Source organism: Ambystoma mexicanum, chromosome 3q (assembly GCF_040938575.1).
Source record: "Ambystoma mexicanum isolate Mex_15411 chromosome 3q, UKY_AmexF1_1, whole genome shotgun sequence".
NCBI classification, from domain to species: domain Eukaryota; kingdom Metazoa; phylum Chordata; class Amphibia; order Caudata; family Ambystomatidae; genus Ambystoma; species Ambystoma mexicanum.
This window is the reverse complement of record NC_090926.1, coordinates 201185024-201202826: the sequence shown is the minus strand read 5'-3', so window position 1 is coordinate 201202826 and position 17803 is coordinate 201185024. Positions and strand designations below refer to the sequence as shown.

The window sequence follows — 17803 nt, the reverse complement described above, 5'->3', positions numbered from 1 at the left end:
TATGTCTGTGTGTTTTTTTGACTATTGATGTGAATATTAATGGGATATTTCTGGCACTTTGCACTTTATTTTTCAGTCTTTTAGTTCTTCCGGCTATTTGATTCTGTTTGCTTTAATTTGCTTATTTGAATTAACAGAATGTGTCCTTTATATTGTATAATGTTACAAGATGGCCACCGCCATCTACAATCCTTCAATAGAGACATACTACCATGGAGTTTTGTTATGCTATTATAAGGACCATGACTATGTTTATGACTATGGGCCTCATTACACGGACGGCGGTGGACCAAGGTGCTATTAGCACCTTGGTCCATGCCGGTAAAATACCGGCACCGCCTTGGTGGAAAGGGGAATTACTGCCCTATTCCAAGGTTGGTGGGGCGGTAATTCCCCTTTCCACCAAGGCGGTTCGGGATTTTACCCCCATTGCCCTTCCCCATTCCCATTTTTGCCCCATAGGGCATAATGGGAATGGGGAAGGTGCTAATTACGGCACCGCAAATTGCGGTACCGTAATTAGCTCCCTGGTCCCTTTGCGGGTTGGTTTTTAACGCCTGCAAAAAGCAGGCGTTAAATTCTCCAACCCGCAAAGGGACCTTGTAGTAAGGCGGTAAGGTTTTACCGGTACCGGTAAAATGCCGGTACCGGTAAACCCTTACCGCCGTCTGTGTAATGAGGCCCTAAGTGTGATCAAGCACCCTGTGTGGGTGTGAAATGTGTAGCTTTTTTCTCTTGTGGCTTTTGGACATTATTCCTATTAAACACATTTTTTTTACTAGACTTTCAAATCAGTCTAGTATGGTGCATTCTTCACACCGCATTGCAGTGTGACCCGGGAACCGTTTGGTGCCTTTTTCTAATAGTTGTATATATATGTGTACATATATGTATATACATTTTTTTTGCTACAGAGTTAAGATGAACCAACTTATAACAACAAAAACAGTGAAATTCGGTGGGTGTGGAAAGTGGCCTCCCTTTTAATATCACACGTGATGTCAATTTTGGGCCAAGCAACGGGATTGACTGAGTTAAGATTGTCATCACTCTCTACACCCGCCGATATTCCCAGGGTTTGTTGAGGTAAATTGGTTCATCTTAACCCTCTCTTAAATAAAGCGTGTATGCTGAATTTTAAGGGTTTTGTTATGCTACAGCTTATCCATGGCCCACTTGTCACGGTTTTCAGCTGTGGCAACTGTTCACTCTGCAACGATCAGTGCAAAAAGGACATGACCCACTGGCCATGGCCTTATGCCCTGGCCCCTCTCCCCTCACAGGTAAATAACCTGAGCCAACGGCCATGACTCTCACCCGTGGCTGGTGGCCATATTGCACCAATTAGCCAAAAAGAAGCTTTTGTGATAGTGGACCATATGCTCCTCACTAGTAAATAACCAGATCCCATCAGCCATGGACTTTGGCAGTGGCTATAGTCTATGTTTCCATAGTTTTGCTAATGATACTGTTGCCATTGGACAATAAGGCTGAATGTGCTTAATCCACTGGCCATTGCATTTGGCCATGGCCAATGGCCCATGCCATTTTTCTCCCCCTTCTTTAGTTTCCCTCAAATTATTCCCACAATAAGATACCTGCATTCGCAATGACAGTGCCTCATGGTGCCCTGATAATCATTCCTGTGGTAGCGCATAATTTTCTGATTGCCACAGCAAACGCTTGAAGATCAAAATGTCTTCCACATCCCACTGTCTCTTGATATGTGTGCACCTCCGTTTTAGCCCCCACATGCCAGCACTGTGTATAACCCTCATAACACTATTTCACTATCCAATTTCATCCTGGCTTCTGTGAGGGATTCGACCATCCGCACGGGAAGAGTGCACTCACCTGGACTTTTTTTTGTTGTTTAAAATAATAAATGATGGGAGATCAACCTCTGAAAATATGTGGGGCCAATACCGCACATATTTTCCAGGATCACCGCACAGCAGAAAAATAGTCATGTGTTCTGGGAGGACACAGCTTACCAGCGCCGCCCTCCCCTGTCATGTGTAGTTGACACTTGACTGCCACGGGTACATCAAAAGACTTTGGCCGTGGGCAACCTGATTAGAATTTCAAGGCCTCATGGATTTGCATCTCAATTGGCAAACCTTGCTGGTGGCGGTGAATATTGATGTTCATTAGCAGGTCTCAGGGAAGGCCTGGGTGCAGAAAGTGACAATGGAGACCAGACGCCAGCACCTCTTTGTAATGCAATGTGGCAACTTGGTATTAACACCCCTCCTTGATATGAAAGGGCAGTGACTCTCCTGTCTGGAACCACTCATTTCAGAGCAGGGATGTATATGAATTATAGGAGATGAAACGGAAGTCTGCCTGCAACCCCTTATTGGAGGCCCATGTTGTGATCAAGCGCTGCATAGGGCTCAGTTAATTAGGGAGGCACTTTGATGTACAGCAGACAGAAAGATGGGTGGGACTTAGAAGAATATGTTGTCATCCTTCCCCTGTATGTTGCCACGCGCTTTGATTCTGACCTGACGCATCACTGAAGATTGTTGGTGGAGATCCAGGATTGGCTCACTTAAGTTAGGTTTGGCCTACACCAATCCCTGGGCCCAGTTTGGCTTTAAAAGAGGGTTGAGCATCTCATTGATCAGATCATGTGAATACTTCGCAAGGAGTGAGAAGAAGGACTCCTTTGGACCCGAGCTGAAGGTATAGTCTACCTTACATCTTCCACCAGTGAAGGAAGGCCAGGAGTTCCAACAGATCCCTACCCTAAACATCTCCCAGGTAACAGAGGGAGATACTGGACTCAGCGGACCCGTCCAACAGCTCCACAACCGGTACCCAGCCAACACACAGCATGCCCTGCTAGGTGCTGACAGCAAGCCTCCTAGGTGGGAAGTCCCAGAGAGTCTCTGGACAAAGGTCAAGGCCATTGTCTGCTAACACCATCCTGAGCTTTGGGCCGTCTGCCTTGAAAAGACACGAGCCCTGAGAAGAAGCTAGGAGGAGTGCCACACAAGCATCATCCAGCGTCCATCTTTTTAAGGAAAATTTTGAGACAGTTGAGTCCTCGAACCGCATCAGAGTGCATCCCTTTCCTTTGTGAAATTGTCTGTCCTCTGTGTTCCTTTACAGTGTGGGTTGTAATTGTAGTGTGCTAGAACTGTCTGTTGTAGTAATAATAAAGTAGATATTTGTATACAACCTTCACTGGACAGTCCCTTTTATCATTGGGTAATAATTGTATTTTCGCTGTGTTGCAACTAACCAATGTTGTCCATCTTCAGTAGGACACATGGGGCCTTATTACGACCCTGGCGCTAATGGGTTAACGGCGCCGTAAAAGGCTGCAGCGCCGTTAACCCATTAGCGCCTGATTACGAAGTTCCTTTGCGGGACCCGACCTTAACGGCTGGTCTACACCAGCCGTTAAAGTAGGGACCCGCAAACGGACCTTGGTGCTAAGTACGGTACCGCAATTTGTGGTACCGTACTTAGCGCCTTCCCCATTCCCATAGAGCCCTATGGGGGAGGGGAATGGGAATGGGGAAGGGCCATGGTTCAATGGGGAATTACCACCTCACCAACCTTGGAATGGGGTGGTAATTCCCCATTGAACCATGGCGGACCCGTTACAACACCGGCACCAACCATGGTGCTAATAGTGCCATGGTTTATCGCCGGTGTTGTAATGAGGGCCATGATCTCATCTTCCCTTTCGTGAAAGCTCTGATCGCGAAGGATCCTACCAACAGTTCCAGGCAATTTATGTGCAACTGGAGCTCCTCCTCGCTCCATTTCCCCCCTGTCTGCAGGTCTCCGCCCCGAGCGCCCCAGCCTAGACGGCTGGCATCGGATTCTATAATCAGATCTGGCTTGTCTCTGAAAATGGCACGACCATTCCAGGCGTCCACATTCTTCAACCACCATTCCAGTTCTGTCCTGGATTCCTGATCCAGCGGTACCAGTTGGTGATATCTCAGGCCCTGCTGCAGATGCCTTATCTTCAACCTCTGCAGCGCTCGGTAATGTAATGGTCCTGGAAATATGGCCTGAATAGAAGCTGCTAACAGCCCCACAATCCTTGCTAGAGTCCGGAGGGACACGACCTGCTTCTGTAGGCATATCCTCAACTCTCTTTTGATGTCTCGGATTTTCCGGGCTGGAAGCTCGAGCGTCGCTTTCCTGGTATCTAGGATGAAGCCTAGAAAGTCCAGTCTTTGTGCTGGCTCGGTATCCGACTTCTCTATGTTCACTAGGAATCCTAGGGAAACCAGCAGTTCCTGAACCCAGCGCGTCTGGTATCTGAGGGACTCTCGATCCTCGGCTAGGAGCAGAAGGTCGTTTAGGTAGATAATCAATCTTATTCCCTTCTCTCTTATCGCCACTGCTACCGGCTTCATCACCTTGGTAAAGGCCCAAGGCGCCGAGGCAAGCCCGAAGGGCATAGTCCTGAGCTGCCAAAGCTGTCCTTTCCAGCGAAAAGCTAGAAAAGTTCTGAATTCTGCTATTGGTATCGTTAGGTAGGCATCCTTCAGATCAAGCTTCGTCAGCCAATCTTTTTCTCTGAGTGAGTCTCGGAGTTGATGGATGCCCTCCATCTTGAAATGACGGTACACTACCCAACCGCTCAATTCCTTCAAGTTTATGACTAGGCGCACCTTCTCTTTTCTGTGCACCAGGAACATATTGCTTGTAAACTCGGGATCTCCCCGGCACTGTTCTATGGCATTCTTTGCCGCTAGTAGGCCTAACTCCTGGTCTAGGAGCTCCTGCTCTGCGCGCCCCAGACGCTACTGGTGAGGTCTGCGCTCTTGCACGGGCTGGTGCACGAATTCTAGGCTCATGCCCGCAACTGTTTGTAACACCCAGGCATCGCTGGAAAGCTTGCGCCAGTTTCTCAAGAACATGCCAGTTCTCCCCCCCACTGGGGGATAATACACTGCTCTCACCTTGCGTGAATCCTTGTCCACGACCGGATCCTCTTCCTCTGTGACCTCTCGGGAAGCGTCCCCTGGACTGGAAGAAGGAGTCTTGCTGCCTATTCTCCCTGTATTGCGCTCTGGGATTCTGGGATCTTCTTCCCCCTCGAGTGCGACCAGTCGAACGACCCCTGAAGCGACTGGTCCCTCAAAAAACTCGGTTGGGGAATATCTTCCGGATGGAAGCTTGCACCTTTTCCAGAGACGCGTAGGTGCCTACAAAGCGATCCATCTCCTTACCAAAGGTCTCTCCGAAGAGAAGTCCTTGGGCTGCCTCTCCGGCCTCATAAGAGGCTAAATCGCTGAGCTTCTCATCTATCTTCAATAATAGACCTCTCCAGCGCTCCGAATCGATGGCACAGTTTGCATTCCCTAAGAGACAAAACGCCCTTTGCACCCAGACTGCTAGGGCGTCGGGGTCTACTTCTTCCCCTCTATCTCTGTCTCTCTCCGCCAGGTCCATGATCTTTGCGAGTGGTCCCGCCAGGTCGATCACCTTCTCCTGGCAACTCCTCCAGGATCTATCAATACCCTTACGGGGGTCTTTTCTTGTTTTCAAGATGAAAGTCAGCATTTTGGGGTCTAACTCTGGCATCTCGGCCAGTTTCCCCAGAAGATCTGGTCTTGGGCATTCTGCTCGAAGTCTCTGACGGACCTCTTTGTCCAGTGCCTTTCTTAGCCTCTTGGTCATGTACTGTGCCACTCTCGGTGAGGGTTGCCAGTCTGTCGATCTTGGGTTCCGGATGCTGTCCGGATCAAACATTCCTTCCTCCTCCTCTTCGAGGTGTTTCTCTTTGCAGAGCTTTTTCCCTCCTCTGGGTTTGCACTCCTCCTCTTCTCCGAAATCCTCTTCATCCTGAGAGGGAGGTTGCCCATCCTCTAGCTCCTCCTCCGAGCCTGGGTTATCATCTCCATCATATTCTTCCCCTGGAGTGGGGGTGGTGAGGTCTGGCACTGTCTGACGCCGCAAATACGCTTCTCGGAGCTTTGCGAAGGCGTCGACGACCTCCGGGGCCTTCTCCTTTGCCCCTTCCAAAGGGCCCTGGGGGTCGAGAGGAGGCTTCCTCTTACGGGCCTTAGTACTCCCCTGTGACCCTTTCTCTGAGGGTTCTGTGGGCGTGCGATCAGTCCGTATGGTGCTCTCTACTGGCTGCTGTAGCATCGCCTCTAAGGACTCCAGCCTGTCTTGTAAGGGTTTAACCCCTAGATCCACTGCATCTATCAGTGAGTTCCCCAGCACCTCTTTGAAGCTGGCTGCCAGATCTGATGGCTGCTCCTCTTCGCTCCACTCGAATTCCGACATCGTGTGAGGATGCTGTGTGCCTTAAAATACCTGTAAAGGTGTCGTATCACGCCCCTTTCACTGCAGATGCTCTTAACGGGGTAGAGATAGGGTTATCTCCCTTTTATTTTATTTTTATTTATTTATTTTATTTATTTATTTTTTCTCTTTTCTTCCTCCCGTCTATCAAGGAAAATCCTCCTATCCTTTATTCTTTTCTTTTTTTTTTTGTGATGTGGCTGCACCGGACTGTTTACAATTCTTGTATGCCTGGATAAGGCGTGTCTCTCTCTGTGGGCCCCTCTGTGCTGGGCACCGTGTCTTCAGGTAGGCTAAGGGCCTACTTTAGTCTTCAGCTGTCACACGCACCGGGAGGTGCAGCTGCCTTTCTCGCGGCGCTCGCGTGCTAACGAGCGTAGCGCTTTATTAATATATGCGATCCTGTCACGGGCGAAGCCCTTTGTTTCACACTGCCGTGCCGGTGAACCAAACTACACTCTGCTTCGATCCGCGTCGCACATAACATGCGACGCGGAAGCAAGCGGTGTCCAGGCCCCTCCTCTCCAACGGAGGGGGCCGCAGCGCTCTGCCAGACCGCGAGTGGCCGACTCCGCCTCCGCAAGGGAGGGGGCTGCCTAACTCTGATGCAGCTCGAGCTGCTCTCTACTGCCATCTCCGCTACTTCGCCTAAGGGCGGACAGCTCCCCGCAACTGCGACACGAGTCACTACTGGCCCTCATGGCACTGCTCGCCACCCCTGGGGTGCTGGTCATATGGCACGGGGTGGTCGCGCCGTGAGGAGCCTTCGCCGCGGTGGCGATTCGAAATGAAACGAAATGAAAGTGAAACACTATATGACACGAACGCGCTCTAAAAACACATATATCTTAACTTAACAACATTTCTCCTGCCCGCTTCAGCGGTATACATCCCAAATAAACCTTCTAACCCTACGCAATGCTACACATTACATTATAACAGGGATATGCATAAAGTAGAACTTATCTGCTTGAAGAGCAGTAAAAGAAGAGGAGGAGCTCAGGGCCAGGAAGTGGTCATAGCTGAGCAAGGAATGAGATGGACTACAGAGACTATGGGGATTGTATTTCAAAAGAAGAAAAGTCTGTTCAGACTGCATTTCAGTGTTTTGTTATAGTTTGAGTTTATTGCAACAGCTGAAGAGTGGTAAATTAAAGATGTTGAAGCATAATGCTCGCCTCCTGTCTTGTCATAGAATTACTGGATAGATTCATACCAAAGAAAAAAAAAGAAATATATGTGACGCTTTGTACCCAACTTGCAAAACCGTGCAGATGTTTTTGCTGTGCGGCTGTTCAATGGAAGAACTGTTTCTCTACTCTATCTGCCCAGCGAATCAAGTTATTAGCAATAGAATTACATTCTATAGCAGAAGCCGGAGGGTGGAGGCCATGAGATGGGCAAGGGAGTATGGAATCCCTGGTTGGGCTTGCAGGGCATGCTATCAATGTAGGAAGGCCCTTTAATCTTACACTTGGTGCAGACTGGCAAATTAATGTAAGCGTGTACTTGCCATTCAGCGGTGTCAATGGAGATACCATGACGGACCTCTGGGCCAGCCCATCTCTGGATGTTCAGCTTAATGTTTGTCCTAAAGAGACCCTTTTGTGTCCTTCTTTCTGATTAGCTACGCCATCGCTGATGAGGCCTACCAGTCGCTGCGGGACCGGGATAAAGACCAGTGCATCCTTATCACCGGGGAGAGTGGTGCGGGAAAGACAGGTGAGATGGACACGGCGTGTGGTAACCTGCATTACGCAAGCAGCATGACTATCCTGCAACCAACTACTGCAATCTCCAATCTTGCATGGTACCATGCATGCCAGAGTCAAAAGAGTTGTGATAGTCTGGAATCAATAATAATAATATAAATAATAATACAATTAATAAAGTTGTCTTGTAAAGAGCCCTTTGCCATTTTATTGGCCTTGCTCCACATGGCTCAGCAAGAAAAGAAGAGGGGGCGTTGTTAGTGGGGTAATGGGTGTGCCGGTTTGCTTTCTATTGAACTGGTATATTTGTTTGGGCAGTTTGTTATCTCGAGAGGAGATCCCAAAGGCTGAAAGTGTATAGAATGATCTGGCCGATATTTAGTACTAATGTGGGCAAGTGTGGTACAGCTGAAAGAGGAGTTTCACACATAACTTGGTGATATCCCCATAGTGTTGACTTGGCCTATGGTTGCCATCGGCGGGGACCATAAGGCGGAAGGGTGAGATTTGGAGGGAGGTTGGTTAGGTGGGGGGGACATATGGAGTGAGGGTTGGTGAGTAGGGGGTGGAGGTCATTAAGGCTCATGCTGGATAGCATCTGTGGTGTCTGTGGAATCAAGATAGTGCACATGTCCAAGTGCACATTATTGCATTGCAAAGGTTTGTGGGGTTTTAAAGACTGCATAGGCTTCCTGTGATGACCCCCCAGCAATGGTCTCATAATGTATCTAGTGTCTAGGTCTTGATCTTGCCCATTTTCACAGCTCAGACTCTATGTCACCAACAGGATGGAATGGCCCATGTGTGTCGCTTTCCCTATTATACAAACATCATGAAAACATTCTTAAGTAGCCAGGTGAGCACTGTGGATAAACACCTGTGCATCCAAGTCTCTGTTCTACTTAGATGTTGTAAGAGTGATTCACTTTCATCTAAGGGTGTGGTTAGGAGTGTGTGGTGATAGTGATAAAACAGGCAGTATTTCTTACAAACTACATGTGTCACCCCCCGCCACAGCATAGGATTTGTTACCAAAACTCTTCATTTAAACCTGCTGTTCTGTGGAAGAAATGTTCTCCACACAGAAGCTTTACCACATGCGATATGACTTTATGCGGTAACACCACATGTGGTAGGTAATGTGGCATTTCCCCATGGAGCCCTATGGGTCTCCAAAATGGGGACTGACTGAGAGGGCTATATGAATCATGAGGACCCTTGAAGTTACTGCTTTACTGCCAAACATGTAATGACTCCCCTGTTTTACGCACCCCATGGACGTATACTGCTAAATCTCTGCTCTGTCCCCTCCAGCTAGCAGGAAGTTATTCATAGGTAGTAAATTCTCCACCTGGCATACATGGTGGAGGAATCTGATGGTACCCAGGCCTTTACCCTATGTACACGATAGAGATAGTCCTGTGTTTGCGTCTAAGTACATCATGTAGATCTCCATAAGTAGCTAGGTCTCTTCCCTCCATACACCAGGTAGATATTCCAAATATCTAAGAGCCTGATTTACAAAAATGTGTTCAATAGAACTTTCCTGTGTTGAAATATGTTTGCAAATCAGGCTCTAAGTCTCTGGCGGCAGCCTATATACATGATGGATACATTCATAATTATGATATGATATGATTTGGTATTTATAACGTGCCTTTACACAAGTGTTTCAAGGTGCCGCAAGACAAATAAGCGGTGTGAGGAATTCGACCATCCGCACGGGCAGTGTATGCTCGCCAGGGCTTTTTTGAAATTTCGAAATGAAAATGAATGATGTTAGATCAACCTCAGAAAATGTGAGGGGCTAATCCGCACACATTTTCCATTGCTCACCACTCAACAAACACATAACAACAACAAACACATAACAACTACAGACGCAGTCCTCCCTGTCATGTTCAGCTGGAATGTGACAGCCACGGGTACATCAAAGCATCTGAAGAAGGGGAAAAACAACACCTTTCTCCGGCCATGGCCAGCCTAATAAAAATATCAAAGGCTCCAGAGTTCTGCCCTCTCTATTGTCTAAGTTCGGCTGGTGGCAGCACATACTGATGACGGTTAATTGAAGCAAGCCTTCGGAAGGGGCTTCTTTGGACAAAAGGGTGCAGGAAACCCAACACCTCTTTGATATGGAATGTGTGAACTTGAAGCTAGCTCACACCCCTCTGTATGAAGGGCAGTGAATGGTATGTCTGGGACTACTATTTACAGTAGGCAACCCCTGCTGGGTGGACCCCAGAGGGATCAGAGGGACGAAGTATGTGATTTGAGGGCGACAGAAGTCTATTCTCACCACAAACTTCAAGGGAGAACTGCGTTTTGCTTAAGATAGCTCAATTAACCATAGAGACACTTTGATCCAGAACAGACAGGTGGATGGGTGGGACTAGTACATGTTGGTACCCCTTACCTTTCCTGTTGCAAAGAACTCTTGTTATGACCTCACACATAACAGAAGATTGTTGGTGGGGACCCATTATTGGTTATTTAAGGTAGGCTTATCCTGCACCAATCATTGGGACCCATTTGGCTTTAAAAGAGGGCTGAGCCCCTCACCTACCAGATCATCTGACAACTTCGAAAGGAGTAAGATAAAGGACTCATTTGGACCCTGGCTGAAGGTACAGTCTGCCTTACAGCTTCCACCAGTGAAGGAAGGCCAGGATTTCCAAGAGTAAAACAAGGTCCCGCCCCCAAATATCTCTCAGGGAACATGGGGAGATACCGGACTCAGAGGACCCGTGCATCAACTCCAGAACAGGTACCCAGCCAGCACACAGCATGTCCTGCTAGGTTCTGCCAGCAAGCTTCCCAGGTGGGAAGTGCCAGAGAGTCTATGAAAAAAGGACAAGGCTGTTGCTACACCACTCTCCCCACTTTGGGCCGTCTGCCTTAAAGGACAACACGAGCCCTGCGAAGAAGCTAGGAAGAGTGCCACAACAAGCATCAACCAGCGTCCATCTTTTAAGGACATATTTGAAGCAGTTGATCTCTCAAACCGCGACTGGCTGCGCCACTGACTGTTGTCACGCTGCAGTCACTGAAGCGGCCTGAGACGTCTTGACCAGCGTTCCAGATCCACCAATCAGCACAGAGACAGTGATTCTTGACCCCAAGCCGCTGTGTAGGCCAGCCTGCAGCCACTCATCCAGCCTTGCCTGCCGAACTGCCTGCCGTCTGATACCCGCAGCTGTCTCCCGTCCCGAACTCTGTCGCAGGAGCTGCAAAGCATCCAGGAAATGACTTGACGCTGTCGAGCATCAAGATCATCTCAAGCACCAGGTAAATTGTGGTTCTGTCCCCGTGGTCCTTCTCCAAAGGCCCCTAGTGACATCTACGACCCCTTGCTGCCTTGGTGCAGAAACCAAATAACCTTGAACAGGTAAGACTGATTGCTTTACTGACTAGCCTCCTGTCAATATACAGAGTGCATCCCTTTTCCTTCTTGAAACTGTCTGTCCTCTGCATTCCTCTACATGGTGGGTTGTATTTTGTAGTGTGCTAGAACTGTCTGTTGTAATAGTAATAAAGTATTTATTGTTATACAACCTTGACTGGACAGTCCCTTTTATCATTGGGTAATAATTGTATTTTCGCTGTGTTGCAATTAACCAATGATCTACGACCTTGCAGAGATAAGCCTGCAGTTCAGTCCACGTTACCAAAATCGGACAAGGAGGTTTATAATTTACTTGTGTTTCCAATCTTTTCGGATCCCTTCTGGTGTACTAGAGGTGTGGGGCTGATTGATGGTTTAAAAAACGATATTCATCCCTGGACCACTGGTGCCCCAGAAGTTGATTCATCACAAGGGGAGACAGATGGATGACAAGACAAACAATCTTACTAGGCCTTGTGACATTCAGATTGTGCAAGTGTGACGAGACAGTGCAGGGGAGAGGATGAGGGGAGAAGTGCAGGGAAGGAGGAAGGGGGAAGTGCAGTCAGGGCTGCAGGGATCTGAGTAAGTGCGAGGACGGCAGAGGACTACACAAGTGCAGTCCCAGACCGGAAGTGATGGGTAGGGCAGAAGGCAGTGCAGGGTGACCAGTCAAATGTGATATGCTTCCTGGTCAGTGTGATGCTGGAAATGCATCGGAGGGACAGGGCCTCCGTATCCTTGTCCTTTACTGCTTTTTATCGTGTGTTCTGTCGTGTTTTCCGCACAGGAGTTCATGTGGGACTCCTGGCAATGCAGCTCTCTCTCTTGTGGTTTGGTGAACAGACCCAAGGGATACCTTTATGATACCCCTGGGTAGGGGTGCAACCCTGTACCCCTAGTGTATGTTTTTGGGCACCTGTGTGTGGCCCACAGAGCAGGGTACGGGCTGGTGGCAGCTACGTGCTGGAATGACGGGTGCCCTGAGCGTCCTCCATTTTGGGATGCCCAGGCCCTGTCATTGGAGTCGGTAGATTCCTGATGGAGACAAAATGGCCCCCATGGCCTCTTGCCTTCCATCACCTGTTACCTTGATCTTCCCAAAGTCCCGGGAAGCCCTGTCTCTGTCCCTTCCCCCTGACTGGCTGTTGGGTGGAAGTTCCATATATGGTAGTGTGGGGAAGTGCCGACCAGACTGGCTGGAACCTTCTCAACGACTGTATGTTGGAGGTACGCCTGTGGGTGGGACCTGGGTGAATGGAGTGTGTGACGAATATGCATTCTATGTTATGGGTGTCTAGTATCTGGTGATTGACACAATGGTTGAGACACCCCTGCCCGAAACCGGTATGAATGCAGTAGGGAGTGTTGAATGGCTCGGTACTTGTCCCAATACACATAACTTGTTGTGAGTGTCTGGAGAGAAGTGAATGGCCTGAATGAACCGTGTGCCTGATTGGCTGCCTGCCTGCCTGCATGAATGCCCTAAGTCATGATTGGATGCTTGAGTGTGACCCAGCAGAATGAATGGGAGATCAACAGTATATCTGGGGACCTCTCACTGCTAGGAATCGTGTTCAGAAGCTGAAGTCCACTATGACGAGTAACTGGAGTAACCGAAGCTTGATCTTGAAGCCCTGCTGTACGAGAAGAATTGCTGTTGCTCTCCTTCACAATCTGAAAGCTGCTGTGCCTTCAAGGACTGACCCAGAGAGGACCTGGTAAGGCGCCCTCTTCCCGAGATACGAGGGACCATCATGCTCCAGCTAATCTTTGCCAAAGCTCCCTGGTAGACAGACCTTCGACAGGCTGCCGACCCGATACGGGGACTGCTGCGGAACTCCAAGGAGAAGCGCCCGGACTGTTGTCTGCCTCTGTCGCCGACCGCCTTCGCCGACTGGAGCTGCCGTGCTCCCGTTTTGCCTAAGAACTTCATTTGATCCAAGGACGCTCTCGTCTGCATCGTCGCTGCTGTATCCTGCTGGAGAAGGCCTGATGGTCGACGTGCCGAGGAGCATCCACCGGTGGGTTTCCTTCCACCCAAAGACCACAGAGACGCCGACGACTCGACGCCCCTGCTGGGCCACAGTTCTTCCAACTCTTTTGCGGTCCAGTACTATCGACACCGAGGTGCCCAGCACACCTCTTCCTTGCAGGACGTTTACGCTTCCCCGTCAACAAGCACCGCTAGGAATGACACGGCCACTTCACCGTCGTAGCTCGACCTGTTCTCCGTTGGCCGTTCAACGACCCGTGACTCCTGCCTGAAAGGGAGGACACTCAAGAAGGGCCGTCGATTCCCAGACGAGGAGCGCTACAACGCCAAAGGTACTTTGGGGTTGCAGAACTATTGGAAAGTCTAGTGGGAGCAATATATGGACTGGGCTTGTATCTTTCTTCTACAGATTGCCCAGGTGGGGGGATCTCCACACAGAACTGTGTTTAACGGTAGTTACCAGTATTCTGCCAATTGCTCAACCATCTTGTTTTCCTTCCTCTCTCTACTGCTGGTTTCCTATTTATTTTGATCTGTGTGCCATTCTGACCGTATGCACTTTAATGAGATCTGATAACGTTAGTGGTACCACTTTAGAATTGTATCCATTTGCCATTGTTGATTTCTGAGTACAAAGTGAGTTATCATGATAGTGTATGTGACCTTGAATATTAATTATATAAAGACTGTGTTTTAACTGATACAGTGTGTGGACATTCCTTTGTGGGTGCTTGGGGACTACACTGTACTTAAGAACCAGCTCGCATCACCTCCTGAGAAGCTAGGCTTTGATTGCTCGTCCATTGCTACCATGATAGAGAATCTTGGCAGGGGTTCTCCGTGCCTCTCCTCTACCATATAGAGAGCAGAGGTACAGACCCCCCCTCCGGTCTTTACAGTCAGTCTCCTGCATGCATCACAAAGATATGTATGCATATTTACGTCTCTCCATTGCATGCATTGTGGTCAAGTCCACGTGCATGCACTGCGTGCTATGCATACACCCTGGAGATATTCACAAGCTAATAAGCAGCTGACCTGCGGACACGATCGAATCATTTAAGTCTTTACTAATCACACCATGGAGACCTTTATGTGCATCTGTTGTTTCACCTGTGTTCATCGTGGAGCTAGGCATACGTATCTAGGCTGCACAAATATATACATCCTAGAGCGAAGAAGGCTGGCTGCTCAGTTACACACAGGAGAGATGTAGGCACACAAGGGTCCTCCCTGTGCTGGGTGCCCAAAAAAAAATGTTAATCTCTTTATTGGGTTTTTAGATAACATTACAAACAAACAAACTAACACATCATAAACAAACATAAACAAAACAAGGCTGGCTGTCGGCCCCAAGCGTGGGTATTCCTCCCCCTGTTCCGTCTTAGAGTAAGCAAGGAATCTCTTTGCTTTAAGCTGTCTCTTTCCCTGTAGTGGTTTTGAAAGTGTCTTAGTTCATGACCACCCATGCTTGGAGGTCTGACGTGTGTTTTTTCCTTTACTGCTCCTCCTCCCCTCCCGGGTCTTCCTCTCCACTCTCCTCCCTATTTTCGAATAAGCTCTGCATCAGTGAGTTCCATGCCGTTATTTTTTGTCCTATTTCCCCTTCACCTTTCTGTACCGCCCTCATCCACACCGCTGTTTCAGTCATCGCCCATTTCTGTAAATCTGCCCACCATGAGTCTATCCTAGGGCCCTCTCTCGATTTCCATGCCATTGCTATCCGCCGTTTGGCTAGTATGCATATCAAGTCTTTCATTTTTGCGAGGTGCAACCTATTCTTGCCTCCTCTTGGGAAGAGGCCCAGCAGGTACATTTCAGGATTTCCTATTTGTATTTGGAGACCACTTCCCGCCACTTTGCTTCTGATTCCATCCCAAAAGACTGTTATCACTGGGCAGGTCCAGAACATGTGTATCATGTCCGCTTCCTCTTCCGGGCAGCGGGGGCACGTGCGGGCATCTCACAGCTTCATCCTATTCATTCTCTTAGGTGTGAGGTATGCCCTATGTGTAGTATATAATTGTGCTTGCTTGAACCTTGCGTTCCTTGATCTGGGTGCCCTTCTTATGGCACCAGCATAGGAAGGTCCACTGTATGAGACTCGCTGGTGCTTTAACAAAGCTTCACCTGATGCATCGCAGGTGTTATTCCCTCTCAAAGGCTCATTCAGAGAAACAGAAATTGGTTGAGGAACAGAGGGTAACAACCTTTATAACACAAGGCTTGTGTTCAGATTTACAACACTCTCAACACGATGCATCACATAAATTCAATGTACACAATATTGCACATTTGGTGCATTGTGATGATCAGAGTCCTCAACACTTTCTTCCTATTTCCTGCCTGAAGAACTCGGAGTAAACACCCAATGGAAAAGGTGAACAGGCAAATTGGGGACCAGCCACTGAGCGCCTCTACATCGGTAGATACATTGACCAGCGAGATCTGATTTCTTGCAGTGCAATACGTTCTTAAATATGAATCTGGGTATATATGTTACCCAAAATGCAGATTTAATGCAATGGAGAGAGGACAAAAGAGCTGGGTTACAGATAAATGGGGTGTGGAGTTCCAGCAGAGTAGAGGTGGAACAGCTGGCATGGCTTGGGAAATCTAAATCAGCATGGGGGCGGATTGTCTCGGTTCCTGCCAACGTAAGGTTGGATGTCCAAATCGTGAGGGCATGAGGTCAGATGTCCAGCTCTCAATGGCACAAGGATGGAACGTTCAAGACCTCAGTGTAGGATGATAGAATGTGCAAATCCCGATGGCACGAGGATGGAACGTTCAAGTCCTCACTGTAGGAGGATAGAATGCACAAATCCTGATGGCTCAAGGATGGAATGTTCAAGACCTCACTGTAGGAGGATAGAATGCACAAATTCTGATGGCTCAAGGATGGAATGTTTAAGTCCTCACTGTAGGAGGATAGAATGCACAAATTCTGATGGCGCAAGGATGGAATGTTCAAGTCATCACTGCCAGAGGATAGAATGTGCAAATCCTGATGGCGCAAGGATGGAATTCAGGTGGAGTAGCTTTCCAGATATCCAGTTCCAGATTCCAGGGAAGCTCCAAAGCAGACACCAAGGTGAAATCAGGTAGTTGCACAGAGGGGAAGAGAGAAGATCCTAGGCAACCAAATCCAAGACAGATTCAAGAAGGACATGAAGGATGGCTAAGAACCATAAGAGCAGAGAACACGCCAAGAGGAATGCGCCTGAAAGCATGGTGCCATATGTAGACACACGACTACTGAGATGGCTATGGCGTGGGTTTGTCAAAGCCTGAAGAACCATCTGACTTACAGATCATGACCCGATAGGCCTGGAGACAGGAGTGATGGAAGGTGCGGGAGACAGGAGTGATGGAAGGTGCGGGAGACTGGAGTGATGGAATGTGCGGAAGCCAGGTCCCATGAACTGGGAGGCCAGCTCGAGGCATGTGCACAGCCGTGGAGCAATATGCTGCCACATGGAATGTGTCTGATGCCACTTACGACAGCGGCACCTGACATCTACAGTTACAGGCACGGCAGTACTTAATGACCTAAGTTGCAGAGCTACAGGAGGGGCAAACCCCCTCATCCCGGGCCAGGGTCCAGAAAAGACGAGTTAGCTGCTGGAACAGTTGTGAGGATGAGCCAGCATGCCTTGAGAGTTGAGGATCATGGAGAAAGCCTCTCAATGAAAGATGGCTTTGTAGGTTTCAATAGCCAGGGGGCTTATCCACTGGGCAGACAGAGAACGTGCTAGTGACGCAGCCTGTTTTATTGTGCCAGGTAGTGAGAGGAAGAAGGCAACAGACAAGAGGACACACAGGCAACACAAATAGGACTGCCATAAAGAATGCGCAAGAATGGAAGGTATCCAAACACACAGCAGCACCAGGGCCCACTGGCGTAGCGGGCGACCCCGCAGCTCCCAAAGTGCGGGAGGGACCTGCTGCCACATGTACTTGGAGATGGGGCCACCTGGACTTCAAAAAGAAATATTTTCTTTTTGAAGTCACTTTGCATTCATAAAGAAATAATTTTCTCAACTATTTCTCTTTGATGTTCGATGGCTCCCCCTTACTCCATGACATGGAAGCATGCAGGCTGGAGGCCTCCATGTGGAGGCAGGCAATCCTGGGGTGCTGGATTCAGCATCCTGCACCCCTGGCACCTTGCGAACACAGCCTTAGAAATACACTGCGAAAGGTTGTGATGAAGAGCCTTTGGCATGTTCAAAAGCTCTGATCAGGAGCCGCTGCTTACTATGGCAGGTAAGGGCCACCTTTCTCAAACTGGCTTAGCCGTGTGTCCACGTCAAATATCAGAAACTCAGATTACACACATACATGCTTGCAAATTTACTTTTCTGCGAACTCAGATTTTTCATATTCTGATGCTGTATACAGCACCAGGTGATGCAGTCTCAT

At 48.7% G+C, this 17803-nt stretch overlaps 1 protein-coding gene across 2 annotated transcripts in view; it reads left to right on the top strand.

Moving 5' to 3' along the window:
• The window catches only part of MYO1A (myosin IA), a 331231-nt gene that overhangs the window by 117749 nt on the left and 195679 nt on the right, over positions 1 to 17803 (top strand). For both annotated transcript variants that reach the window (XM_069653548.1, XM_069653550.1), the window contains exon 4: positions 7913 to 8007. In XM_069653548.1, coding sequence (XP_069509649.1) covers positions 7913 to 8007 — 95 coding nt within the window. The remainder of the gene's footprint in view (positions 1 to 7912; positions 8008 to 17803) is intronic.